The 27,966-nt window shown below is 35.7% G+C and overlaps 1 protein-coding gene across 3 annotated transcripts in view; it reads left to right on the plus strand.

Annotated features, from left to right (window-relative positions):
* Nucleotides 1–27,966, plus strand: part of Nbea (neurobeachin) — a 485,089-nt gene that overhangs the window by 73,871 nt on the left and 383,252 nt on the right. For all 3 annotated transcript variants that reach the window (XM_040754403.1, XM_040754404.1, XM_040754405.1), the window contains exons 9-11: nucleotides 7,072–7,269; nucleotides 7,829–7,962; nucleotides 24,181–24,289. In XM_040754403.1, the coding sequence (XP_040610337.1) occupies nucleotides 7,072–7,269; nucleotides 7,829–7,962; nucleotides 24,181–24,289 (441 nt within the window). The remainder of the gene's footprint in view (nucleotides 1–7,071; nucleotides 7,270–7,828; nucleotides 7,963–24,180; nucleotides 24,290–27,966) is intronic.

Here is a 27,966-nt window from a genome sequence, read left to right on the forward strand (position 1 = left end):
GGAAAATCAAGCAGAAGATCCCATGGGTCAGCCTAACAGGACGTTCAGAGGGTGTAACTCGCTGGATGCCTTCCATGATGTCCTTTAACATCATTTACTGACTTGAAGTATCTTTCAACATTCAATCTTTAGTGAAGGCTAGCTGCCAATATTATTTAAAGGAAAAATTATTTTATAATTTTAAATTGACTAAAAAATAATATTAAAACAGATAGTTTGCCATATAATGAATAATAATGTGTATATATAATACATTCATTTTCTTTATGCATGGGCCATTAATAAGTGAATGGTAACTAATTTGTTTTGTAGAACAAGTCCTGTTCACTCTGTTTCTGTGTGATATGGTTTGTCTTCCCACGATGTAGTGTGCTGTGACTGGGCATTCTTCATCTTCTCTTAGTTGCACTTGAGTGTATGCAGGGCCTACAAAGACGGATATGCCAGTCCTTACTTTTGAAGGACTATTTACCAAAACATACCAGCATTATCACCAGTTTAGTGTAAAAAGCACTTGGTAAATATGAAAAAGAATTAAACTGATCCCACAGTCCCATTTGGAATTCTATCTAATTCACGATCATCTGTGAAAGTTGTCTGACTGAAGGCACCAATTACAATTTCATCGCACCTGACTTAAACTCAGATGATCAGAGGAGTCTTTGATACATCTAAGTTGTTAAAAAGAAATTAAATTCAGAATGTTAGGAATATATGTGATCTTAAACTGCTTACCTATTTTTTCAGTATGTTTTACATTCTGTATTAACTACTTATATTCTCTGGACATGCTTTATTTTGCATAAAACCAATAAATATGACATCATTGGAATAAAAACCACCATTCTATTTCAGGTCTTCTCACTGTGGCATGCTAATGGTTCATAGGAATGGTAATTTGTAGCAGCAAAATATAGTATATGTTATCTTTGTAGACAATCCATATTTTTACTTATATTTTGATAAACATTTATATTTTTTCCAGAAAATTGGAGACTAAAATTATTTTCTAATTTTATAAGTATATTATCACTTATTTAGAAAAATTCTTAAAATACAAATCTATTTTGAAGATTCTTAAGAGGGAATGTCTTTCCACTTTTATTTGTATTATAAATGGGTTCTTTTCTCATGCAGTACATCCTGATTAGTTTCCCTTTACTCCTCCCAGCTCTGCCCCTGTCCCTTCTCTCTGAACCCACTCCTTTCTGTTTTTCATTAGAAAATAACTGGCTTGTAAGAGACAAACAAAATAAAATATAAGATAAAACAAAAGCCCTCACATCAGACTTGGACAAGACAAACCAGCAGAAAGAAAAGAGCCACAAGAACCCGAGACACATTTGTTCACATACTCAGGAACTCCATGAAATGCTAACTGAGAAGCTGTACTCATAGGTGTTGTTTCCTATCCGGGCAGGCCCTGTGCTTGCTCCTTTAGTCTCTATGAGTCCATACGAACTCTGCTCACCTGCTTTAGAGGGCTTTGTTATCCTAGAGTCCTCCATCCCCTCTGGTTCTTACACTTTTTCAGCCTCTTCTTTTGTGGGGTTCCCTGAGCCCCAAGGGGAAGGAATTGCTGGAGACATCCCATTTAGGACTGAGTGTTCCAAGGTCTCTCACTCTGCCTAATGTCTGGCTGTGGGTCTCTGTATTTGTTCCCATCCGCTGCAGGAGGAAGCTTCTCTGATGATGCCTGAGCAAGGCACTGATCTATGAGTGTAGCAGAGTGTCATTAGGAGTCATTACATTGCTATTTATTATTATTTTAAAATTTGGTTTTACTTTTTTATTTTAAATTAGAAATAAGCTTGTTTTACATGTCAATCCCAGTTCCCTCTCCCTTTCCTCCTCCCCAGTCCACAACCAAGCCCTATCCCATACCCTTTCTGCTCCACAGGGAGGGCGAGGCCTTGCATGGAGGATCTTCAAAGTCTGTCATATCATTTGGAGCAGGGCCTACACCCTGAGAGAGTATCCCTCTATGTGGAGTGGGCTCCCAAAGTTCATTCATGTACTAGGGATAAATACTGATCCACTACCAGAGGCCCCGTAGATTGCCCAGACCTCCAGACTGACATCCTTGTTTAGGGGGTCTGGAACGGTCGTATGCTGGTTTCCCAGCTATCAGTCTGGAGTCCATGAGCTCCCCCTTGTTCAGGTCATCTATTTCTGTGGGTTTCTCCAGCCTGGTCTTGAACCCTTTGCTCATCACTCCTCCTTCTCTGCAACTGGATTCCAGGAGTTGAGCTTAGTGTTTGGCTGTGGGTCTCTGCTTCTGCTTCCATTAGCTACTGGATGAAGGTTCTAGGATGGCATATAAGGTTGTCATCAATCTCATTATTGGAGAGTGCATTTAAGGTAGTCTCTTGACTTTTGCTTAGATTGTTATTTGGGGTCATCCTTGTAGATCTCTGGACATTTCCCTAGTGCCAGATTTCTCTTTAAGCCTATAATGGCTCCCTCTATTATGGCATCTGTTTTCTTGCTCTCCTCTATTCTTTCCTTGACTCAATCTTCCTGCTCTCTCATATTCTCCTCTCCCCTCCTCTTCTCCTCTTCTCTTTCTCCCAACTTCCTCTCCCATTCCCCCATGCTCCCAATTAGCTCTTTGTCCCCCTTCTCTGGGGGAACATGTATGTCTCTCTTAGGGTCCTTCTTGTTTCCTAACTTCTGGAGGTGTGGAGTGTAGGCTGGTATTCCTTTGCTCTATGTCTAAAATCCATATATGAGTGAGTACATACCATATTTGTCTTTCTGTGACTGGGTAACCTCACTCAGAATGGTTTCTTCTGGTTCCATCCATTTGCTTGCAAATTTCAAAATTCCATTGTTCTTTTCTGCTGAGTAGTACTCCATTGTGTAAATGTACCATATTTTCTTTATCTATTCTTTAGTTGAGGGGCATCTAGGTTGCTTCCAGGTCCTGGCTATTATAAATAATGCTGCTATGAACATAGTTGAACAGATTCCCATTTTCCTGAGGAACCACCATACTGATTTCCAAAGTGGCTGTGCAAGTTGGCACTCCCACCAGCAGTAGAGAAGTGTTCCCCTTTTTCCACATCCTTTCCAGCATACACTGTCATTGGTGTTTTTTATTTTAGCCATTCTGACAGGAGAGAGATGGTATGTCAGAGTTGTTCTGATTTGCATTTTGCTGATGGCTAAGGATGTTGAGCACTTTAATGTGTCTATCAACCATTTTAGACTCCTCTATTGAGAATTCTCTATTTAAATCTGTACCCCACTTTTTAATTGGATTATTTGGTGTTTTGGAGACTAGCTTCTTGAGTTCTTTGTAAAATTTGGAGGTCAGCCCTCTGTCAGATGTGGGGTTAGTGAATATTTTTTCCCGTTCTTTGGGCTCCTGTTTTGTCTTGTTGACTTCGTCCTTTGCCTTACAGAAGCTTCTCAATTTCAGGAGGTCCCAATTATTAATTGTCGATCTCAGTGTCTGTGCTACTGGTGTTATCCTCAGAAAGCAGTCTGGTATACTAAGTCATTCATGGGTAACTACCACTTTCTCTTCTAAAAGGTTTAGTATGACTGGATTTATGTTAGTGATAACTTTTCTCATTCTGTGGGTTGCTGTTTTGTTTTGTGGCCCCTGGGCTATCTAGCTTCTGTTTCTTGGTTATGCAAGCGGTGAAAGGTATTGGTTTTAGTTCATGTAGTGGGCCTTATCTCAAATTAGACATTGGTTGGTTACTCCTACAAGCTCATATTTTGTACATCACAGGTTTTGTGCTTAGGTTGCTGTTTATGTTTCATTTTTTGTAGCCCACAGAGTACTTCCCCTCCTACCAAAGACAGTAGATAGAATGGAGGGGTGAAGGTTCTATGTAGGCTCCTCCTTTCCATGTTCATTGAGTTGTATCCATTTGTCTTTAGCAATGTGGCACTGCTGTTAGTTTGTAGAGAGCAAGCTATTTATCCTGAGTTTTTTGGGAATTTCCATGGGACTCCTTCGGCCAGCAGCTCAATTGGATATAATGTAGTTCTAATCGGGTGTTGTGAACTCTGAGTTTGGTGAATATAAATGGCCAGTTGGTACTCTGCCTCCTTCATCATCTGGAGACTTCATTAAGATTGTCTTCTTCCAGCAAGATGTTGGTGGCGCATGCCTTCAATCCCAGCACTCTGGAGGCAGAGGCTGGTGGATCTCTGTGAGTTCGAGGTCAGGCTGGTCTACAGAGTGAGTTCCAGGACAGCCTCCAAAACAATACAGAGAAACTGTGTCTCAAAAAAACAAACAAACAAAAGCAAAAAACGAAAAAAAAAAGATCTTCTACTGCATTAGGTTTCCATACCATCTGCAATTGCCCCTCAGTTTTAGCTGTCTCCCCCATTCCCTTCCTCCACCCTATCTCTCCCCATGCCTGATCCTCCTGTTCCCTTACCTTGATCCTGAAGCCATCCATCAAGTCTATTGTATTACCCATTCCGAGAGACCTCTGTGCACCTCTACTTGTCCATTACTGTATAATTAACCTTCCTACGTCTACAGATTGTAGCTTGGTTATCATTTATTTAATGGATAATATCCACATATAAGAGAATAGAGAAAATAAAATATTTATGTTTTTGGGTCTGGGTTAAATCACTCAGGATGATTTGTTTTCAAGTTCCATCCATTTGCCTGAAAATTTCATTATGTCATTTTTTTAAACAGTTGAATAATACTCCATTGTGTAAATGTACCACATTTTCTTTATTCATTCTTCTGTTGAGCAACATCTTCCTTGTTTCCAGTTTCTAGCTATTACGAATAGAGCAGCAGTGAACATGGTTGAGCAAGTTCTTTTATTATTCAGGATTGTTTTAGCTATCCCGTTTTTTGTTTGTTTGTTTGCTTTTCCATATGCAGCTGAGCATTGTTGTTTCAAGGTCTGTTAAGAGTTGTGTTGGAATTTTGATGGTGATTGCATTGAATCAGGAGATTGCCTTTGGTAGGATGGCCAGACATTAAATTCTTATTTTATAAAATTCATATTATCATATATTTAGAAAAATTCTTAAAATATAAATAAGTTTTGAAATTCCTTAAGAGAGAAATTAACATTCAAATTTTATGTGGGTGGTTTGAATTTCTTAGTATATTTTAAACGAGGGAGTTTTATTTGTTATGTTTTTGCAGCTGTGGCTTATATTTAAGACTCATTTTCACACATTATTGTTATATGTTAGTATACACATTATTGAATATGTTATTTAACTTTATTACTTGTTCATGGATTCTTACTCTCCTAGTAAATGTTTATGAGTACATGTTTATGCATGGCCTTATGGAGAAACAATGAATGTCTGTTGCAGTTAAAAAAAATAGTATTGTTTTCAAGATCCTTATGAGAGTAGCAGAAACTCTTAGTGCTGGGGATTTATGTATATTTGCTTTGCTTATTGAAAAATCAACATAGTCATTTCAATTTTAGAGAATACCTATGTCTTATAAGAGAAATTAAAAGAAAATAATTAGGAAGCAAATAAAATCTTTTTAAAGCTCTGGGTCATCACTCAGGTTATTTGATGCTCGGGACACTTACTTCTGAGGGAATGTTGCTTTCTAGGTGCTTGGGAACAAGCCTAGCAAACAGGTCTTTTTTTTTTTTTTTTTTTTACTTAAACTGTATGTTGGACAAGAGTTGCCCTGAAACCTTTCCAGTTTGCACATGTAACTGGCTGCCGTAACAACAAGCACCGGCAACAACACAAGTGAGAGACTGGATCCAGGAACAGGCTGCACTGGTTGAACCCCTCTGTGTATAGGCCTGGACTGCCCCCCAGTTTCATCTTAGTGTGCTTCAGATGTCAGGAGAACTCTTTCTGTCACTGAAGGAGCCAGGGTGTCTGTTGCTCCAGTTTCAGCTGGTGGAGGCTCCCGGTGTCTCTGTGTGTCTTCTCAACCAGCACTGCCTGCTCTGCTCTACCTGCTGAGCAACACAGCTCTGCCCTTGCCCACCCCGCCCCCGGAGTGCTCCTCCTTTATCTGGGTGACTACTGGCTCCTGAGTTCCTTTATCTTCCATAAGATATTTTCGTTTCTACAAATTAACTCCTGCCTCATTTCTCTGGTCTGTAACAGAAGTCAACATGTTAATATAGTTATTAAATAGTAGTTTAAAATTAGTAGGTTACATACAAATACTAACTCTTCTAAGCAGTTAAAATTTTAATAAAATGTATGGTAAATGTTATTTTACAATACAAACTCAGACAGAGAAAAGAAAATCTGAAAACTTTATTTTGGCAGCATCACTACCTGCCTAAATCATAATTTCACTAAATGTTTTTAGAAATTCTGTTTGCAAGTTTCTTTTGTAGTATATATATTAGGGTCAAAAATAAAATCTTAGTTTTAAAATGGCATATTTGAAACTTGCTTTTATCTTGAAAACTGTGAAGCAGTGAGTTTTCAAAAGTAATTAAAATTGGAAGCTTTGAGGTGAGAAACAATGTTCTATATTTTACCTAAGTAGAATGAAACATCTGATCCAAATAGGGCAGTTTCACTTATTTCTAATATTGAAGTAACTAAATATACTTTAATATAAAAGGACCATCCATAACTCTGGATGCATGTGATTAATCATTCATTTTGCCTTTGTCTTGATTTACATCTGGTGATTAGTGATTTGCAAACAGATCAGAGTTAAAAAGACTATAGAGAGTACTCAGGCCACAGCTAGAAATCTGCTTGAATTTGGCCAGCAATGCTTGGTCTGCAGTGTTTGTAAATATTTGGATTAATCTAAAATCTGAGTTATTTAAAAAAAAAGTGTTAAGGCTGGGGCTGGGGGCTCGAGGTGGCATATGCCTTTAATCCCAGCATTCAGGAGGCAGAGGCAGGCGGATCTCTGTGAGTTCAAGACCAGCCTGGTCTACAAGAGCTAGTTCAAGGACACCTTCCAAAGCCACAGAGAAACCCTGTCTCAAAAAACACATGTACCACTCCTGTCTAGTGCCACATACTTGGAGGGAATGTAATAAATTCTCTGTTGTGTCTCTGCCTTAGAAATTCAAAGTTTACTCTTATTTTAAAAAGAGTATTAATGAAGCTTTATTTTTGCAGAGCACCTTCAAGTTTAAGTCTGAGAGTGATATTCATTTGGCAGAACATCATAAACAAGTTCTGTATGATGGGAAACTTGCGAGTAGTATTGCCTTTTCATACAATGCCAAGGCCACCGATGCTCAGCTTTGCCTGGAATCCTCACCAAAGGAAAATGCATCCATATTTGTGCATTCCCCTCATGCATTGATGCTCCAGGTAAGTGCATGGGGCTTTGTGCTTGGGCTGTCAGCACAGAGTGTCTGCATTTCTGCATTTCTCACAGTTAGCACTACTCACCTACAAAACTTTTTTTTTTGGTTTTGAATTCTTAAACCAAGCCTTTGTCTTAATTATTTTTTTGTTTTTTTACTTACTTGGAAACTTGTTCCATCTGTTATCATGTGTTTCTGTATCCTTTGAAATAAAATCTGTTGACTTCCTGAATATGAAGTTGTTAGGTATAAAAAACACTCTTATTTGAAAATGTCTTGAAAATTGCTTGAATGTCCTCAAACCCTAATACTTCTTTCTTCCAGAATATCTTAACCTAGCTTCATAGTTTTGGGATAAAGTCTTTTCAGCTTACTTAAACTTTAAAGATGACCAGTCAAAGACACTTAACTTTTACTCTACACATGCATGTCTATCAATAATTAAATACTTGAGAGCTCTTACAATATAAAAAGAAACTAACCATACTAAGATGCCTGGGGAAGGAAATAGTGATGAAAATCATGTCATGGATGTTTACTAAATATGTTTGTCTTTGATGTAGGATGTGAAAGCTATAGTAACACATTCAATTCATAGTGCAATCCATTCAATTGGAGGGATCCAAGTACTTTTCCCACTTTTTGCCCAACTGGACAATCGACAGCTCAATGATAGTCAAGTGGAAACCACTGTTTGGTAAGTTTTCTTTGAATGTGCAGTGTGCTACTGTTTACATGATGAGTTTGTTCATGTATATTCCATGTTATATAATATATTGCAGTATTTGGGTCTTAAGTGCTAGTAATAATGTTTTTTGAGCTGATACAGACATATATCTGCATAGTATAAAAAACCACCAATGCTTAGATTCTGATTGTCATAAAAAAATCCTTTCCTAGAAAAGCAAAGAAATAATTCTAGATGTAATACAGTGACTGTGATATATAGTTAAGGAAAACGTTTAGTTAGCTTCAAGCTTACCCATAGCAAATATTCATAGTTCTGTCAGATTATATTAAACTACTAAGATAAGGCATATTCAATAAATTATATAGCCTAAAGACTTACCCATTTTATAATCCCATGTCATGATCTAAACTTAGAGTAGTATTAACATAAGCTTTCCTGGAAATATAATTCATTTTTGAGGGAAACACAAAGATGATGGTTTGTTCATGTTCAGGTAAATATCTTTTTACGGAAGTTGAATTATTATTTATTTCTCATAATTTCCCTTATTTTATTTAAAATTCCTTAAGTATCAAGCTCTGATTTATATATTTTATTTTCTAAGGCTGAGTATTAATCTGAATACTACATAGCTTCTTTGCTTTGGATTTTAAGAACAGAGACAAACATTTTTTAGTACAAAAAATGCTACATTAGCTTGTTACATATATAGTAGCTTTTTAATGGATTGCTGCATTTTAAATTAATGGCAAACCAGTAAATGAAGTTGTGGGAAAATTTTAATATCCAGCAAAATAAAAGGCATGGTTTTCTCAAATTAGCTGAGTTGACTTTGAAGACATCTGAGTTAGTATCATCAGTGGTACTATTACTGTATTAAAATGTTGTTTTGTAAGAAACACATCTGATACTCATTTATGACATTCACTGCCTATCTTTAGGTTATCCTTTTATTTCAATGTAATATAAAGATTGGAGTTTTGCAAGTCAAAATCTTTGAAGGGAAAATGAAATTCTGAGTTTGCGTTCTTTTTGGGCTATTACTTTTTAGTGAATATTTGCTGATTTTGATTCTGTGGTAGATCAGTTTGCTGAAAACAGACAAATAAAAACACACCATGCATTATGATCCTGAATTTAAGTAAAAATATTTTGCTGTTTATACTAAAGTGGACCGTGATACATTATGATCTGTCTTTTAAACTAAATGCTGTGAGGAAAAACCAGAGAAAATGCCTGCAATTTAAAAACAGTTTTTAGGAATTACTTGGATTCATGAATTTTTAATCTGAAAGAGGTATTTTCCACTGAGAGTTTAGAAAAAAGGTAGTTTAGACTGTTATAACTAAAATTACTACAGTAAGATATTTCTCTATGCACAGCTATTATAAAATCTTAGTGCTAATAACACATGTCATGATTATTGGGCCTTTTCACCAACATATGGAATTTTTTTGTACTTGAGTTCAAAACTCATTTTAGCACTTATATTAATTTTAATATTTTAATTTTATTTTTTTAATCAAGGTGGTGAAAATGGAGAATTCAGCATTCTTTTTTCTTTGTTATGATCCATCTCAGTTCCCCGTCATAGTTACTAATTCCAACTTATTTAGTGATGTGCATTATGTTCTTAGCTTATAGCTTGTAGAAAACATATCATGGGGAAGATATTCTAGTCCTCTTTAATAACAGTGCGTATCCACATCTAAGACTTTGTGGGATTCCATTGTGTGTTCCCTTGAATTCTTTCTTATTTTAATTCATAAGTGTTTCCAAAGTCCTTGATATCTGATGCATGATATTTATAAACATTTATTGCCAGTTATATAGTTTTTAAAAAAATATTCAATCTTCACAGGGACCAGCATAAACTACAGCAAAAGTGCCCTTTATTTATAAAATGCTAAAAGCAGCTTGTAGCTTGTTACAGAGGATTTCTTCTTCATTTGACAAATACAGATTTTGTTTTGTTTTGTTTTGTATTTTGAGACAGGGTTTCTCTGTATTGTTTTGGAGACTGTCCTGGAATTTGCGCTGTAGACCAGGCTGGCTTCGACTCGTAGAGATCTGCCTGCCTCTGCCTCCCGAGTGCTGGGATTGAAGGCGTGTGCCATCAACGCCCGGCTCTAATACAGATTTTTACCTATATAAAGGTTTATAGAATTTTTTGTTTAATGCTTATCAATTAATTAAATATGAATGGGACCTTAAAGTAGGATTATCATTTTAGGTTAGCCAGTATTAACTTGTTTTAAATAAACAAGAATCACTTTAAAATGTTTTAATTTTCCAATGAAAATTCAATATGTTCTTTAAAACTTGTGTATCAAATATACAACAAAATTGTAATAATTTCTCATTTTCAGTAACTTTTAAGAGAAATTAAGCTAAGCTGTAATAAGGTTTTCCTCTGGTTTCTATGTTTCATTCTGAAGCATTTTATTTTCTATGCACTTAGTAGTGCCTTTTTATAAGATATTTTACAGCCTCAGTTTTGGGGAGATGCAAACTCCCTCACTGAGGATAAGCTTGTTTTCTGGAGTCTGGATGGGTGACTTACTTGTGCAGGATGAGTTTTTGTATTATTTTTTCCAGAATGTTGCTTTATTATGTTATTACTCAATTCCCAAACTTTCTAGTCACTTAATCTAGGATTCAGATTCTGAGCTTAATATTGATTATTAATGCAATTTACAGTACATTATTAACTTGCACCTCAGTTTGTATCACTATAGCCTTGGAGTAATAGGGACTTGGCGTTATGCAGAATAAATACAATAAAATATATATGTAGATCCCTTGTGCCTTCTGATTTTATTATTAGGGTGAGCGAGCTAAGTGACACACTACAGGGTTTTATCATGTGCTTTGATGTTGTGTTTCAACACTGTGTATTGCCATTATTTTTAAGATAATATAGCAAAGGCTCATATTACTTTACATGTGACCTTCTTTTTTTTTTTTTTTTTTTTTTTTTGGTTTTACGAGACAGGGTTCTTTGTATTGTTTTGGAGGCTGTAGGTCCAGCCTGGCTTCAAACTCATAGAGATCCACCTGCTTCTGCCTCCCGAGTACTGGGATTAAAGGCGTGTGCCACCACCGCCCGGTGTGACCTTCTTTCTATGTATGATGTTACTTATGTTAGATCACTACTTAAATATTGAAATAGGACTAGGATTTGAACTTTGGATTTTGTTATGATGACAAACCAGCACCAGATTCAGAAACCTGAACATTCTAAGATGATTTTTCTTAAGTTGGCCATTGGACTTGCCTTCTACTGTAGTACTTGGTCTCCAGGAATAATTGTCTTGATTTCCTTTAAAGAAAGTAAATACATAGGTGTAACCTTCATCAATGTGCACAGCTGTAATGGACTTGTGGATGAATACTATTGATCAGAGTCAAATAGCTTGTGGCAATACATGTAGTAATTGTTCAGGAATTACACCAGTGTGTTACACTGGTAAAATTAGATGTTCCTCATAATTATTAACTACCTTGAGTAATTATCCATCCCCAGGAACATCCAGACATCCAAATGTCTTTGACCACATCTTTGGTTCAGATAAGATTAGATGTTTTGAAATACGAGCAAGCAGTTAAAAGCATCAGGTGATGCAAAGAAAACAAGTATTCTTTCTTTATTGTGTGACAGTATAAACGGGCTTTGAAGCAATGTTTAAGTTGATTTTTTTCTGTTAAACAAAAGTACATTAGAAATGCTCATCAGAAATTGTGTGGAGCAAAGATAAAGGTTCTTTTGGTTTCAACTCTCTTCTGTCCTCTGACTTCAGCTCACAGGGTGATCAGGAGTTGACAGAAGCTGCTTATGATATTCACTGAGTACATACTCTCATGCTGTGTCTGCTCCATCTGAAAGACAGTTTCACTGGCAGTTCACTAAAGACTTTTCAGAGATGATTATCAAATATGATTGTTAAGTGCTAGCAATACATTATTTCTGTAAAACACACTATAACCCAATGAAATATCTTACATATTATACTTGTATTATGTGACCTAACTATGGTCTACTGACAGTGAGAGTGGAAGGAGACAGGATCATGCTAACTTAGTGTTAAGGTTCTGATTGTGTAGGCCTAATTTCAGAGCCATATGTAGAACCTTATGAATGCTTCTAGAATCCCATGTTAGTGATATATTAAACTACAATATTTCATAAGTTCAACATTAATTTTCAGTAATAATTTAAATGAAGTCATGTAGGTCTGTTCGTATTTCCTAGATAAAAAGGTTCTTTAACGTTTATTTAGACTGTAGGTTTTTTTTTTCTAGAATGATGGAATGTCAGACACCACTTATAGAGAATTTCACAGAACATTTGCATCAGTGATCGTGTATTTCAAAGGTCCTCTTACAAGGTGAAAATTGGGACTTGTTAGTTTAGTCAAGTTAAATAATTCTTTCAGTCTTAAGTCATTCTGTCTTGATGTACCGAAGTTCTTCCTATAATTAAGTTTACTTTTATATATCAATAATCTGTCCTAATTAGATCTTTTATCATATATAAAGCAACAAAATTATCTTTAAACTTAGATGTATCATTCTTAATCTTGTTTTTTGTATTCATAAAAGTGACATAAAATGTTTTTTGATTTTTAATTCAGGAAAATGTACTGCTATACATAGATTGTTAGCTTTGTATTATGTGCTTTTAATACAACTAGCCAAAACATACCATGTAATTGTGCTAAGCCAAAGAAGTAAAACCAATGTTTGCATAAGATGGTTGCCTTTGGCGATATAAAATATATTAGTGCTTTTGATTTTTAATTTTATTTAAATACTTTATTAGATATTTACTAAAGTAACTCATTTAATTTCTTTTCTTGATTTTATTTTTATTCTTTTATGGAAGAACAAATTGATGCACTTAATAGTCTCATTTGCTTGTATGCCATTGTAAAAAAGATAATACTGAGTTGTAAGGAAACCATGTTTAAACTGAAACTGTTTAGATACAACACATGAACATAATAGATGGCAGATGGCCATTTTTGTTTATTTATCTAGACTGAAGACTGGAGCATTATTAGCCTGCTCTAATATGTTCTCTAAAATCCTTCATAGATTTGGGGGCTCAATACATTATTAATTTTTCATTTAATACTGGTTGCTTTTCAGTTTTTTTTTTCAGGAAGATTCAGAATCTGAATGTGACTAGAGCCTAGATTTTGTAGAGAATCAGTTGTATTTGCCCTTCACTAGGACTGTAAGTCTTTCATTGTGTTTGAGCAAACTCATAATCTGTTGCTGTGCATGTCTCTCTGTACAGTGAGATTTTTTAGAACAATAAAATGCTCCTTTTTCTGTTGATTACCTGATACAGAGAAGACAATTTCAAATAACCCTTTTGAGATTTTGGTCAGATACCATAAAAAGGTGAAAATATACTAGTTACTTCCAAATTTAATATTTAATATTTCTTCCTTTGTGTTTCATCGCCATTTGTGTTATTTCAGACCATATCATTGAGAATCTCTCCGTTGTCACCTAACATTTAGAAACATGGAAGGCCTTGGTAGGATTGCTTTGATCTTACTTTGTTGGGATATCATTTAGAGCCTTTCATGCTGGTCATATTTTCCTTTCGGCAGACAGATTAATATCTTTATGGACAAGTTACTAGCAAAATCTCTGCTTATGAGTCTCATCTCTTATTACATAGTCCCTCGGTCTGAAACTAAAGACAAGAGCACAGTAAGGCAAAGATGGAAGAGAACCTTGTTGAAAGCATTTGCTGATGCTGTCTTCTTTAAGTTACAGTGGGCTCAGAGCTGTTGCAGATTTTCATGGATCTTTTGTAACTCTGAAACCCAGGCTTACTAATTACTACTTTAATACATTTCAGGCAGCAGTTGAATTAAATAATTAGAATTCAAGGGTTTCTAGTAATGATCAGTTCCTATGAAATGAGCATCTCACACAAGGATCATGTGCTAACATCCATGGTGCCATGAACTGTCTGTGGTTATTCTACCATCCCTTCTCATGTGCTTATGAATAGGACACATGCGACATTTCCCCTCAGTCTAAGAAGAACTTCCATGAGGATCCATTATCAGAGTGTAGGTTCGGGCTTTGGTCACCTGACTTTATTAGGGAGTCCTTGTAAAAGGACTGTCTTGATGCCATTAATTTATTATTTAAAAGCAAGTAAGCAAACAAACAAACAAAAAGGCAAAAGTAGACTTGCAGATAGATTGCTGCCATAGACACACAAGAAAGTTTGTGCTTCGTCCTCAATAATTATTTGAATATTAGCAGAAGTTTATTTTTCTGTTACTTTCTATCTCACAAATGCTTAGAATATCTGTCTTTTAGACTCTAATTTCTGTATAAATCCTTGACATTTATTGGTTTTTGAATTTTGTTTTGAGATTTTCTATGATAGTTTGATGAAAACATTAAATTTGTTTCACTTTAGATACTTGCTTTACAATTCACCTTTATTAATGGGCAGGGTTACTTTGAATCTGTGTTTTGAAGATTTTTATTGAAATCATTTGTGAATGGAGAGACTCAGCATATTGAAAACATGTTTTTGAGCAATTAATTCTTCATGGAGAGAAATTAATTGTTGATATTCATTGGTTTCCAAGAAAATGAATGTGCTGTTTTTTGTTTGTTTTTTTTAACATGCCTACCTCAGTTGCACATCTGGTATAAATTCAACAGAAAAGACAATGTGCCTGAAGGATTCAAGAAAAATTATACAGCATATCAATAATCTCTATTATATTTTCTTTTCTTGTGCCAAATCTTATATAAAATAAAAGGCATTTTAAAAATATTAACTCATAGCAGTTTGTGGAGTGTTTGAAGTAAATCTTGTTTGTAGGAACATCTAAAACATAACACATTAATTAAAATATTTCTACTAAAGTTTGTGCCTGGTTTCATAGTAGGAGATCATAGGACTTAAGACCAGTGGCAACAGAATCAGTAGGTGCCGAGTTAATTTTGATAGGGATGAGGAGCTCTGGTCTGTATGGTGTTGTGACTCTAGATAAGACAGTTAAGAGAAGGGACTATACAAATCTAGTGTTTGGTTCTCTCCAAGTCAATGTAAAGTTTTTGGTCTCTGAATATTGTGAATAGTTTTTGCAAAGTATTTTAGGAACTGAGACAAGTTGGATGTTGCTGTAGTTTTCTGAGCCAAGTATACTGGAATATATAAATTAGAATTAAGTAAGGAGAGACTAGTGAGACAAAATCTTGAAGTACATAGTAGTATATAGTGTTTGTTTTTCCTCAGGTCTGCTTTTGTTAGGATGGAAAAGGCAGTGTCAGATTATGCCTGAAATTTAGTGGCTTTCTTCGAGAAAGACATATTGTTAGCATGGACAGATACTGTTCACTCAGGGATCTGTTTCAAGTCTCAGTCTCATAGTTCAGAGGAGCCAGTACTTATTAGAAGAAAGAGATGAGAGAATTACACATGAACTCTTTACCTCTGTATCCCACTAGAGACTCCTGCTCTCATTTTGTTGATTTAGAGACATGGCTAACTATAATGGAGCTGGGGAATGTACCGAAGATAGCTAACATGGGAATTGATAATAATTAGCATCATCTCTGGCGTACTGGTTTCTTATCTGGTGAGTTTTATGAATTGCCATAGTTCTTGGACAAAATTACAGCTCAGTGTTATGAAAGGAGCTGAAGACAATTGACACCGTGACACTGTACAGACTTGACTAACTGGTGATATGCTATTTATCACTGGTCTTTCCCATTAGCATATGAAAACTCCTAGATAGTAAATCACATTGGACCATCTTAGTTTGAAGATTCAGCTAAATTAGTAAGAATTAAAAATCCCTGTAGTGAGCATATTCTATCTTTTTCTGTCTCGGTATGAGAAGAAAGTCTTGTATTTGGCAAAATTCATTGACTACCTCTTTGAGAGCTCTCTAAAGTACACCGTAGTAGGTAGAGTGAGTCAATCGTGCAGACTGCATAGGACCTATTGTTTGTGCTCACTATAGTTTGTGACTTTTCTTTATACTCAAGGGTGAATATGTGACTAGAAACCTGGAATTGAGGAAGGAAGTGTGGGGTAGAATTTTGAGAGAAACCAGAAAATATGAATGAGAATGACTACATCTCTAAGAGAATCCCTCTATTTCTAGTATAAAAGTCACTTGTTAATTTTCCTTTCTGCATTCTGTCTTTTTTTATGTCCTAATTCTGTCAGTCTCATCTCAGTGAAAGCAGAGGCACTAACGAAGCCCAAACTGTACCAGCCAAACCTGAGAGGGGGCATACTTCCCTTTGACCAGTGAGACAAATTATCTCTGAATTTTCTTTCTTTAATTTTTAATGTTTTATTGTCTCAGTTTTCTTACTGGCATCCCTAGATATGGGAAGAGTTAGAGAAAAAATATAAAAGCAGGAGAAACAAAATTCATAGTTTTTTGATAAGAACAGTGGAGGTGTCACTGAGACCCTAGAAAAGAGAGAGCTCTTTACTGTGAGCCTGTGTAGTTTATAAAGCCTCTGGTGGGTTGTACGTCTATATCAGGGACTCTAGCCTGTGTAATAAAACAAGAAAATCAACACGAGTTACAGAGATTGTAAGCAGAAAACTACCATTACAATGATCAGTTTTCAAAGATGACATCAATTTGTATATACCAATTCTCAAGGAATTGATACACATGAAATTCCAGTTTCATTTTAGTAGTTTTACACTCTTTAGCAAGTGTAAGATAAAATATTTGCAAACAAAATTAATTTTCTCTGTATCTGTCAATGTGCTATACGATGCATATTTGCAAACAAAATTGTTTTTCTCTGTATCTATCATTGTGCTATACAACACCTAATTAAAAAAATACTTTCAGGAGTGATTTCAGAGGCTAGAGAGATAGCTTAGTGTTTAAGAGAACATACTGCTCTTGCAGAGAACCTGAGAACCCAAGATTGGCTACCTAGACTAGCACCTACGTCAAGTGGTTAACATCCATGTGTATGTCCAGCTGAAGGGACTAGTGCCTCTGGTCTCTGAATGTACCTGCATGCATATACTGAGAAAGGCAGACAGTAAGATTGAGGGGTTCTAAATAGCTGATTTTAAACTGACTTTTAAGCTGACCATTAAACTACAATGAAGGCACACAGACACTTGGATTTATTTTGTATTTGTGTAAAGGTGCAAATACATTTTGAAATAATGGCAGGAGGGGGCTGGAGAGAAGACTCAGAGGTTAAGTGCACTTGCCGCTCTTCCAGAGGTCCTGAGTTCAATTCCCAGCAACTACATGGTAGCCACCACCATCTATAGTGGGATCTGATATGTGTATGCATAATAAAGGAAATGTTAAAAAAAGAAAAAATGGCAGGAAAATAGCTATGTGCCCAAGTCACCTGTCAAAGCGAAATAAAGTATCCCATGTAAATTTTAATTTTAAAAAATTGCCTAAATAAGAGGAAATCTTTGCAATAGGTTGAACAAAGTCTTTTTAGCTATAACACCAAAACTAATTCATGACAGAAAATATTCACACTGTATCATCAAAATCAATACTTCTGCTCTGGATAAAATGTGGTGTAGCATGAGTGATAAAACCTCAGAGACAGATACTGGGGTTGAAGCTGAGGCTAGAGAAGCAAAGTTGCCAGCCACTAGAGTTCTTACCTCTACCAATGCTCAGACTAAAGGGACCACCCTGTCCTCAGACTGCCTTCTACCTAGACTGCATCTGTCCCCACCAAACCTCAGACTCCATCTGCCTCCTGCCTTCCTCATGCCTTATATCCTCTCTCCACCTCCCTAGTGCTGGAATTAAAGGCCACACCTCCTAATCCCTTTTACATAGTGTTGCTCCCTGATGACCAAGCATTCAAATACATGAGCCTATGGGGGCCATTCTCATTCAAACCCCACAGTGGGGAACAATATGGTCTGATACTACTAGCTTTTTAGGAAGCTCTTAGCCTATTTTCATAGAGGCAGTACCAGTTTGAAAAAGCTTTACTTTTTACTTCTATAAAGCTTCCTAAAATGCACACATGTGATTTTTAAAAGTTTAAGGGGAGTTGCCCTGTAATGAGGGAACAGTGCCTCTTCGTGACACTATAACTATCAAATAAAAACCATGGTGTAAGAAATGGGTTTCCTTTTTTGAGGTGTTGTTCAGTGGGTTCTCATAGACCCTCCCCCAGATGTTACAGGTCATCGCCATTGCTATTTGTTACCTTCCAAACTTGATTCTAAGACCCTTTGCTGAAGATACCATATACTGAAGCATAAAACACAAACAAATCAGGTCAGTACCCATTCAGAATCTTTATCCCTTTTTGGTGTCTCTTATAAGCTGGAAGGGGTTATATACACTACTGGAGGAGGAAAGTAATTGTCAGTCTTACCTAGACGTGAACCCTGCAGTTTACGTGATTCAACTGCCTGAGCAATATATGCCCACTCCTTCAATAGTGGCACATAAGTGAATAACTAACCACTTCCTACTTTCATTTAAGACCTACTCCAAAAGATGGAGCTCATTCTCGGCACTATTCATAGGGTCAAGGACTTGTAGGTGATAGGCCGTAGGAGAGAACATAGACACAGAGAAATGGACACACTGTTAAAGTGACTCCTAGAAACTTCTTATACTTATAGACTGGTGTACCTCTCAGTTCTCATCAGAGGAGCCTCTTGCTACTGGAGATGGCAGTTTGTACAGAGATCCACAGCTGGTCACAATGCAGAGAGGAAGAGACTTTTGAGTGCTTGTCTCCAAGTAAAACTTCTCTGTGTCATATATCCATTCCTCCCTCCTGTGGTTCAGTAATCATGGGAAGGCAGGCAGAAAGATTGTAAGAGCCAGAGACAGTGGATGACTAACAAGAAAGCTGCACATTTGGACTCAGGGATTGTGAGCACGCACAAAACCCAAATCCCAGCGTGCAGGTAGGGAGGTGCTCATGAAGACCCAGCTGCAGCTGAGAAACTCTTGGTGCTGGGTGACTGCTGGGAGAGAGGCAGGCAGTTTTCTGTAAGGGACTGCTGTGGGGAGGCTGCCCATGCCCCAGCAGATGGTTCCATGCCCATGCACATGGGCACTAAGTGAACTTGATGGACTTGAGAAAAAGGCAACATGAAATTGGGAGGAGGTGTGGGAGAGAAGAACTTGATCAAAACACATTATACACCTGTATGGAGTTGTCAACCAAAATGCAAGGAAAAGACACACTCCAGATAGAAATAAGATGGTAGCTCATTTTCTATTTGAAGAAGGGTTTCTTTCAGTTGGATACAAAGCACTGTTAGCCCTCAAATACTTAAAGAAAACCCAATTAAAAAATAGTCAAAGAAACCCCACCTAAGTAGAAACGTTAGCAAAAACGAATGTGTCAGAGTAGCTCAAGAAGGTTTTCAACAGAATGAGCTGATGGGGGCTATCCCTTATCACTGGACACCTAGTAGAAAGGCCAGAGTGAAAAAGAAAAAAACACACAGTGACGTGCCACAGGGTAGAAACTCATATTAGTGGTTATTAGTGGTACAGCACCTTTGGAATATAGTTTGGTGGTTTTGTAGAAAGTCAGCCATATGCATGCATATTTTATCTTCTCCTTGGTATTATTTATGAGAAAAAAGTAGAAACTTCTCATATGCAAACATCCAATTTTTTATAGTAGCCTTATTCACACTGTCATGCAGTAACCCTAGTGCTCTGTGTGATGGATGTCCAATGTGACCATCAATTACTACCATGAAATATTTAACAGTTAAAACCAATCTGAAATTTGTATTTACCAGTGTGGGTAATACATAGAAGTCTACAAGGAAACCTTGGAAGATCATGTACCCCACGTATATGACTTTCTTAAAAAGTCAGAGCTGTAGTGACAGAGAAGCATTCTTGCTACATTGCAGGTGTTGAGGTGGTGTGAGTCCAAAGCAGAAGGGTGAGCACAAGGACATTTTAATTTGTGGGTGCCCCGTGGAGGCCAGAAGAGAGCACCAGATCCCCTGGAACTGGAGATACAAATAAGGCACCATGTGGGTGCTGGGAACCAAACCTTGGTCCTCTGCAAGAGCAGCCAGTGCTTTTTCACTGATGAGCCGTCTCTCCAGGCAATGTATACATTTAACATTTTTGTTTCTCTTGTTGGTACATCTAAATAGTCTAAAAAGTTTAGACTTTGCAGAGTTTTTGTATCAGATATAGGATGTTGAAATGTAAAGTCACAATCTATGACACAGGAAGATATAAATGCTCAGTGACTTGAGTTTTAGAACACCCTTGTGTTTAAATCACCCAAATGAAAACATTGAAAGTAATGAGCAGAGATTTCTTGGTGAAAAATACCCAAAAGGTACCCTGTGCTCCCAGCCATTCTTCCTGTCTGTCCTTTCTTTTGTTGCATTTGCTATACCCTCTAAGCAGTTTTCTTTGGTGGGAAGCTTCTGTGCACACCAAGTAAGGTGCCATTGCCTTCCTCAGTGTTTCCTTGCATCTCTTTGAAGGGATGTCTTTAGGAGCAGCATGTTCAAAAAATGCTAACTGTACTTGCAGTTAGAGGCTTTGAACTGGGAAGGAGGTTAACTCTTCTGACATATTGATTATTAAAAAAACAAAACAAAACTGGTTTAAGTACTGGGAATTAGAGCTATTGCCTTGTGCACCCTAGGCAAGCATTTCTCCATTTACCTGTATCCCTATATCACCTCCCCTGCCCTTTAGCCCCCTGTCCCCTCCCCATTTTATGTCTGTGACAGGGTCTCACAAAGTTTCTTGAATCATCCTTGAACTCTCTTTGCAACCCACAAAGAATGATCCTCTTGACTTGGGAGTGACAAATTAGCACAGAATCTATGGAGTAGTAGGTATTTTATATGATTTTAGTAATCTTTGAAAGGTTTCAATGTATTTTAACATCAGGCTGTTTAAAGAGATGAAAACTGAAAATTTGAAAAGATTTTAAGGATCACTTAAATCTTACTTGAGACTTAATCTTCTCTTGAATTTAATTTGACACTCATTTTGCCTATAGGGCTTTTAAGATACTAAATACACCATTTTAAAAGTGGAGAAGAGATGTGTTGGGTTTCAGCAAAATTCTTTAAGTTTTGCATAGGTTTGTTACATTCTTTTTAATAAAAAGATGTTTATTTTAAAAGCAAACTTATATCTTTTTGTTTTAATATAATAAATCAAATTCAGATTCTATTTTATATATGACATGTCTTTATAAATGTTCATAGACTATCTATTCATTCCTTCTAACTTCATTTACAGAGGAGGCATATCTTTGCAATATCTTGTGTATGTGAATACTTGAAGTACCCAAAGATAATTAAAACTCTCTTGATTCCATCAATGAATAGTCTACATTAGTTGTTTTGAAATACTACTTGGAAAAAAGCACTGAAAATCAGTCAATCTGTATTCACATACATTTTAATCTAATGAAAATATATGTATTTTCATTTAAAATTATCATTATATACAGTAAACATTCTCGTATATTGTTTGAGACTACTAAGATGGTGAGCAGGTCCTGACAACAAATATACTGAGTTGTTATTGTTATCATGCTACCTCTTCCACACCCTGACCTTTAGCACTCATAAATAATGATATGCAAATATTATTTACTAACTTAGTAAAGCTTATAATAATTGGAATATGTTAATTAAGTTTTCAGGAGAAAAGGCCACATAGATTATTAGTGTCTTTGTCCTTCAAAAGAGACAGGATTTAAAATCCCCAACCATTCCTAAAATAGGACAGTTACTTAAAAAAGTACATTACTTTTAATTGAAAAGGCTAGCAGTTTTGTATCACTGCAGTAAAATCCACCAAGGAATCTGCTGACAGCCTGTCTTTGCACAGCTGTGTTTTATGTTGTGTTAGTTTTGGCCGACAGAGCTGCTTGCCTTTTGGCTTAGTGTATATGTTTAGACCCTCTACACATGAACTGATGTGTTCTAGACAGGAAGTGGAATGCAGGAGCTATAGGAATGGGCTGAAGTATCCTTTATATTTGCCTTTGTATCTAGGGGAGTTGGAAATAGGCAAGAATGGAGAGAAATTTTGTATGGCAGTACACAGAATTTTGCAAGTTTATTGTGAGCCCTGCAGCAATCCGATGCATTTTAGTTACTGGTAAGTTTGTTAAATTATGTTTGAAATTGTACATCTTTCGAAGATGGCCATCTATGTACTATTAAGTCCACCTTATTTTTAATTTTTTTGAAAAGATGTGGTACTATTATTGCATTTGGTCTTAGGTATAAATTAAAAAATATTTTAGTTAGTAAATGCATTTGAGTTTTCCGTTGTCATGGGTAATACCAAAGTGGATTCAATATTTTTTGGACAGCATGATCTTGTGTTCAGATTTTGGAATTATAGCAAATGTATCATTCTGCTTTTGGATTGGAGTGGCACTGTATTTAGAGGTTTGAGTTTACACATTACGTGACTGCAGATGGATAGTTTGGGATATAAAAGATTTATAAAAGTCCACGGCATCTTTGTAATTTATGTGCATGTGTGTGTGACTTTCTCAAAGAATACTTCCAGCTTTTCTTTAATGTATCATAGGGACCATTCAAGGCAGACTTGAGTCTTCTCTTTTGACAGTTCTGATGTTAGGAACCCACTCCCGTAACTCGTGTATAGGTGAAAATCCATGAATAGGTTTGAAAAGTGTGGATTATCTATGCAGTAGCTTTCTTTATTTTTAAACATTTAAACAGAAATGTTAGTGTAATAGAGGATTTAAGCATGTATTTGTGAAGTGGACTTGAATAGTGACACAATTCATTTAAAATCACCTACATTGCTTAATAGTTTCTTTACGAATCCCAAGGGAGTCCTTGCTAGTTGTGTTTTCCTTAGAAATGTTTACCTTTGCTCAAGGACAAAGTAAAAAGAGTATCACTGGTTGGTAATATTAGTTTTCATTTTGTGTGTGTGTGTGTGTGTGTTTTAACCTAATGTGATTGAGTTTAAATTTCATGTGATGAAGTACTTTATTTCTGGGTAGTATGTTTTTCAGAATATCAAGTAGTTTATTTAGTCATCAATTTTTATAATAATGCTAATGGCAATTTTGCTGTTGGTTCTTTTTATGAGAATTTGTTCATCCTAGCCAGTAAATAAATAAGCAAATAAATAAATAATCCAAACTACTGGAGAAGTGTGTTGGCAATACTTTTAAAACAACTAGAGCTAAAGTAAGTCAAAATCCAGTTGATTAGAGTTCTTTAATAGCGGTTGAGCTTTTCTCATTATCAAATTTTCTTAAATATTTTTAAGAATGAGTACTGCATTGTTTATTATAAATGGGCAATATAAGGCGTGTTACACAACATTTCAGATAGATATATTTCAGTTCCAAATAAAGTATAGTATATGGCAATTGATTATAACTGCATTAAGCACACATAATGAAGGGTGTATATTTTCATTCATGTGCCCGTGCTGCTGTTTGAAAATATATCTCTAACTAAGGAAGAAATACATCATCAAAGCTTAATTCATTGCAGTTACTTTCCTTTTGTTTCTCATTTACTCATTCAATATACATATCAAGTGCTTATCTTTGTCTGGTACCTACCATTATATGTTTGTGTGCACTGTGTAATTAATTTTAGCAGCTTCTCATTTATAAAATACATGAGTCATTCATTTACTTTGCTCTCATGAACTTTTCTGAGGGCATGTGTGGATATGAGTGGTATGTAAACTTTCTCTGGTTGATTTTTATAAATAAAATAAGTATTTATAAGCAATAGTTCTAAAGTAAGATAAAGAACTGGTATGTTCTTCAAAAACAATTTCCTGTACATATTTAAAAATTTTGAAAGCCTGTTTCTAAGTCAGTATTATGATAGTGTATATGCTACAAAATAGTGATATGTTTCTTTTGCCAGGTTTACTTAAAGTAGGAAATTTGTTTTTGCATACATTTTATGCCTAACAGGGATGTAAATTATACAGTTTTTTAGTTTATTGTTTTTAATTTGAAGGATAAAATTAATTACATCTTTTCTTACTTGTGGAAAGATACATGTTTGTATATCAAAAGCCATATGGCATTTTTTTTTCACAAAGTAAATATTAATTTGAATGTTTGTTATTGTTTTGTATAGCAAATTACTGAGATGGAGTACTATGTTTATACTAAATATTTATTGACTACAAAATGAAATTATCTGTACTTTACACACAGTGCTACTCTTTTGGCATTCCTCGTTGAACTACTCAAAAGTTCAGTAGCCATGCAAGAACAGATGCTGGGTGGAAAAGGCTTTTTAGTCATTGGCTACTTACTTGAAAAGGTAAGAGATACATATTGATGGCCTTTTATGTACAGTTGACAATCATCAATCATATTTTCTTCAGTTACCTTTTGACCTTGCAGTAATAATATTGATTGATAGTTAAAGAACATTTTATATTATGCATTTTATATTATGCTTTGAATGTATGCATTGACATCGAATTAAGAAATTGTGAATGAAAGTAGAAATTGGAGAAAGATTCTCTCTCAAGCTGAGGTAGGAGAAATACAAATTTGAGATTAGTGTGGTCTACTAAGACTGTGTCTCAAGAAAACTCAATTTGAAAGGATTTTCCCTGTGCCAGTGCTACATAGAATGACCATGAGCTACAACTTGTAGTGACCAATAGTTATGAGGGCGAAATGCAAGATTAGAATGTGCATGTTGCTAAGACTCCCGTATATTAGGTGAATTGAGTGCATTCTTGACTTAGACTACTTTGCCTAAGTGGGTTTGCTGTAATGTAGCACTGTTCTGGGGCACATGCACTCATGTCTGGTAAACCCACTTATTTTAAAAGAGTTTGCTGCACTGCAGTCCCATCTTTGCTGTAAAACTTTACGAAAGTAAGATTTTGTTTTCTGGGAAAATTTTTTTAGGCACTACATGACTTTTGCATAGCTTCTTAGTACATCTTAATAGCTCATGATTTAGCCATTTGTCTTTACTATTTCTCTTTAAGATTGCTTCACTTCTTTTGTAATTGTATTTTCATATACATTAACTTATCAGCTTTTACAAAGCAAGCAGTTTCATTTTGTTACAGTGATATTCTTATTGAACCCTTCAATTCACATGTTTGTTTCTTCTTTTTAATTATTTACTATGTCATCTATTTTTGTGTGTGGACAATTTACCAGATTTTTTTGTTGGATTTATTTCACCCTACATATTTCATGTCTTAACCATTTTTTATTTTTTATTTTTTTTTTAGTTTTCGATTTGTCACATACATAGAAGTAGAATTATTGAGTAGTTCAAAAAGTTTTTGTACTGCTGTCGCTACTCCTTCTCTATAAGCCATTATAGATGCCTTAAAATTTTGTTTGTAGAAGTAATATCACTGATGACTTGCTTTCTTTTTTGGTAACTGTTTCTGTTTTTTATTTTGATTTATTGTACTATCTGAGACTTCTGTTGCAGTGTTGATTAGAAGTTGAATAATGGACACCTCTTATTACTGATCTCATGGACAGTGCATTTAATAATCAATTTAAAATAATTTTTTTGTTTTTTTTTATGAGACAGGGTTTCTCTGTATTGTTTTGGAGGCTGTAGGTCCAGCCCGGCTTCGAACTCACAGAGATCTGCCTGCCTCTGCCTCCCGAGTGCTGGGATTAAAGGCGTGTGCCACCACTGCCTGGTAAAATAAATTTTAATGGATAAGATTTTATAGGTTTTTTCAAAACCCAATTGAAGAATTGCTTATCGTTTTTAAATTTTTGCTTGTCATAATCATTGATTTTTAAATCTATTTTCTTGTTTGTTCTTACGAAGTTCTAATTTATTTCTTACTTTGCAAACCTTATTCATTAATTTCCAAATAGAAATCTTTCCACTTACTCGAAAATACACTCCTGTCCCCTTACTCAGTTTTTCGGATAATGACCATACTTGCTGTCACTTTTGTTCCCCTGACCTTGTTTTGTTACTTGGTTATTTGGATTTTCTTCACTTTGATATCAGCTACAACATGATATTCCAGTAATGTCTTTCTTCAGTTTTGTGTCAGTTTCTCTGCTTCCCATTCTTGCCTTGTCTTATTTCTGTGTGTACTTCTGAAGACTGCCAGGAAGGAATACATGCCAGCTGGGTAGGTGGATGACTCAGACTCGTGCTTAGCCAGCTTTCTTTATAGCCCAGGACTGCCTGCCCAGGCAACGGTGCCACTCAGAGTGACCTGGGACCTTCTGTATTAATTCACAGTCAACATAATCTCCCACAGGGAGTCCTATGTGGGGAGTCCATCAATTGAGACTACTTTTTTAGGTGACTGTAGACTGTTTCAAGGTGATGGCTAAAGCTGACCAGGATATTTACTTATTGCATCCTTTACTTATAATCACACTGCTTCTTTAAATGATCTTACTCCTTATTTGACTGAATTGTTAATCTCATACCTCTGACATGTTTTGCCACTCGCCCTGACTTCATTGTTTAGTCCCTTTTTGCCTTTCTCCTAGCTATTAATTAGCATGTGCATGGGCATGCTGGTCTTTTGCAGTTCCTTCTCCACTCTGCAATCACGTTGCTTCTGTATGTAGCCGAAGCCTTTGCATCTTTCTAGGGCATACCTGTAGTGACTACTTCTTCTCGTTAGATGCCTCTTGTTGAACTTTCTATCACCTTTTATAATAGTGTTCCCAGCTAAGGGGCAAGCCTTTTGTACATGAGACTGGACAATACTTCACACCCAAATGATAACAATAGCTAGCTTATCAGTCTTCATCTTGGAAAGAAGCTGACAGAACATTCAACTTGAGTTATTAACAAGAATTTAATGTCTAGCCGTTTTAAAAGAGTAGGTTGTAAGCATTCTTAAGGGAATTTGGCTAGATCCGGGGAATGACGAGAATGATTACTTATTTTAACTCAGGGAAGAGTGTTGCACTTGAGTGGATTGATGTCTTCAGTAAAGTAATAGTGTATTGATTTGTACAACAATGTCTCCACTTCATTTTCTTTCTGTCTATTAATAACCTGCTGATGGATCAAACTAGTGAAACTTTTAACTGGACTCCACAGACAAAAACACAGTGATAAGATAAGGGAAGTTACAGAGCCATCTAAGCAGTGACCTGGTGTTAGATGTGGCTATCTAAATCATAAATGGCATAAGACACCAGGTTTGTCTGTGTCTCTTTTATGCTGTTTCCAGGACTAATCTATACTACAGCTGTTCTCCTTTGTGTGTTCAGGGCCTTTGTTCTATACCAGGTTTAGAGACAAATTTCATTTCTTGTACATGGTTCTTCCCTTGTAATTTATCTGTCAACCTAGGTCTTGTATTCCTTTGTATCTATACTCATTTTAATGAAAATGCTTAAGTTTAATGCTGGATCTCTGAAATAAATGTTACCACTTGTCTCCCACATCTGATGATTAATATATGATTTGGTTAGATTGGTGAATCTCACCCTTGTTATCCTTAAAAAGCAAAATTGATACTAAGGTTCAATTGTTTCATGATACACAACACATTTGCCAATTAAAATAATCCCACAGTTATGTAACATAATTATGCATGTTTTATGTATTGAATGGTTTTTGCAATAAAGTTAAACTTTCTGTTAAGCTATTGCATCCTGTAAATATTGCACAAATATTCTTTTATTCAACATAAGTTGCTTCTTACAGCAGTTAGTGGTACTATTTCCTGTTTAGTTACTTTAGAGTGGACACCGTATTTGCTTTTCCTAATATTTTCTAATATTTCATATTCTATTTCCAAATACACTTACCTATAGAGTTAATGTGTTACATAGCCTTCCCCTTCCTTTCTATTTCCTCGTTTTCTTTTTTTTAAATATTTACCTATTTACTATATGGATGTTTTGCCTGCATGTATTATCAGGGTACCTGCTGTGTGCCTGATACCTGCAGAGACAAGAAGAGATCCCCTGGAACTGGAGTTACAGACAGTTTTTGGATTACCATGTAGATAATCAAAGTTA

Source organism: Mesocricetus auratus, unplaced genomic scaffold (genome assembly GCF_017639785.1).
Source record: "Mesocricetus auratus isolate SY011 unplaced genomic scaffold, BCM_Maur_2.0 Super-Scaffold_100011, whole genome shotgun sequence".
In the NCBI taxonomy this organism is placed as follows: Eukaryota; Metazoa; Chordata; class Mammalia; order Rodentia; family Cricetidae; genus Mesocricetus; species Mesocricetus auratus.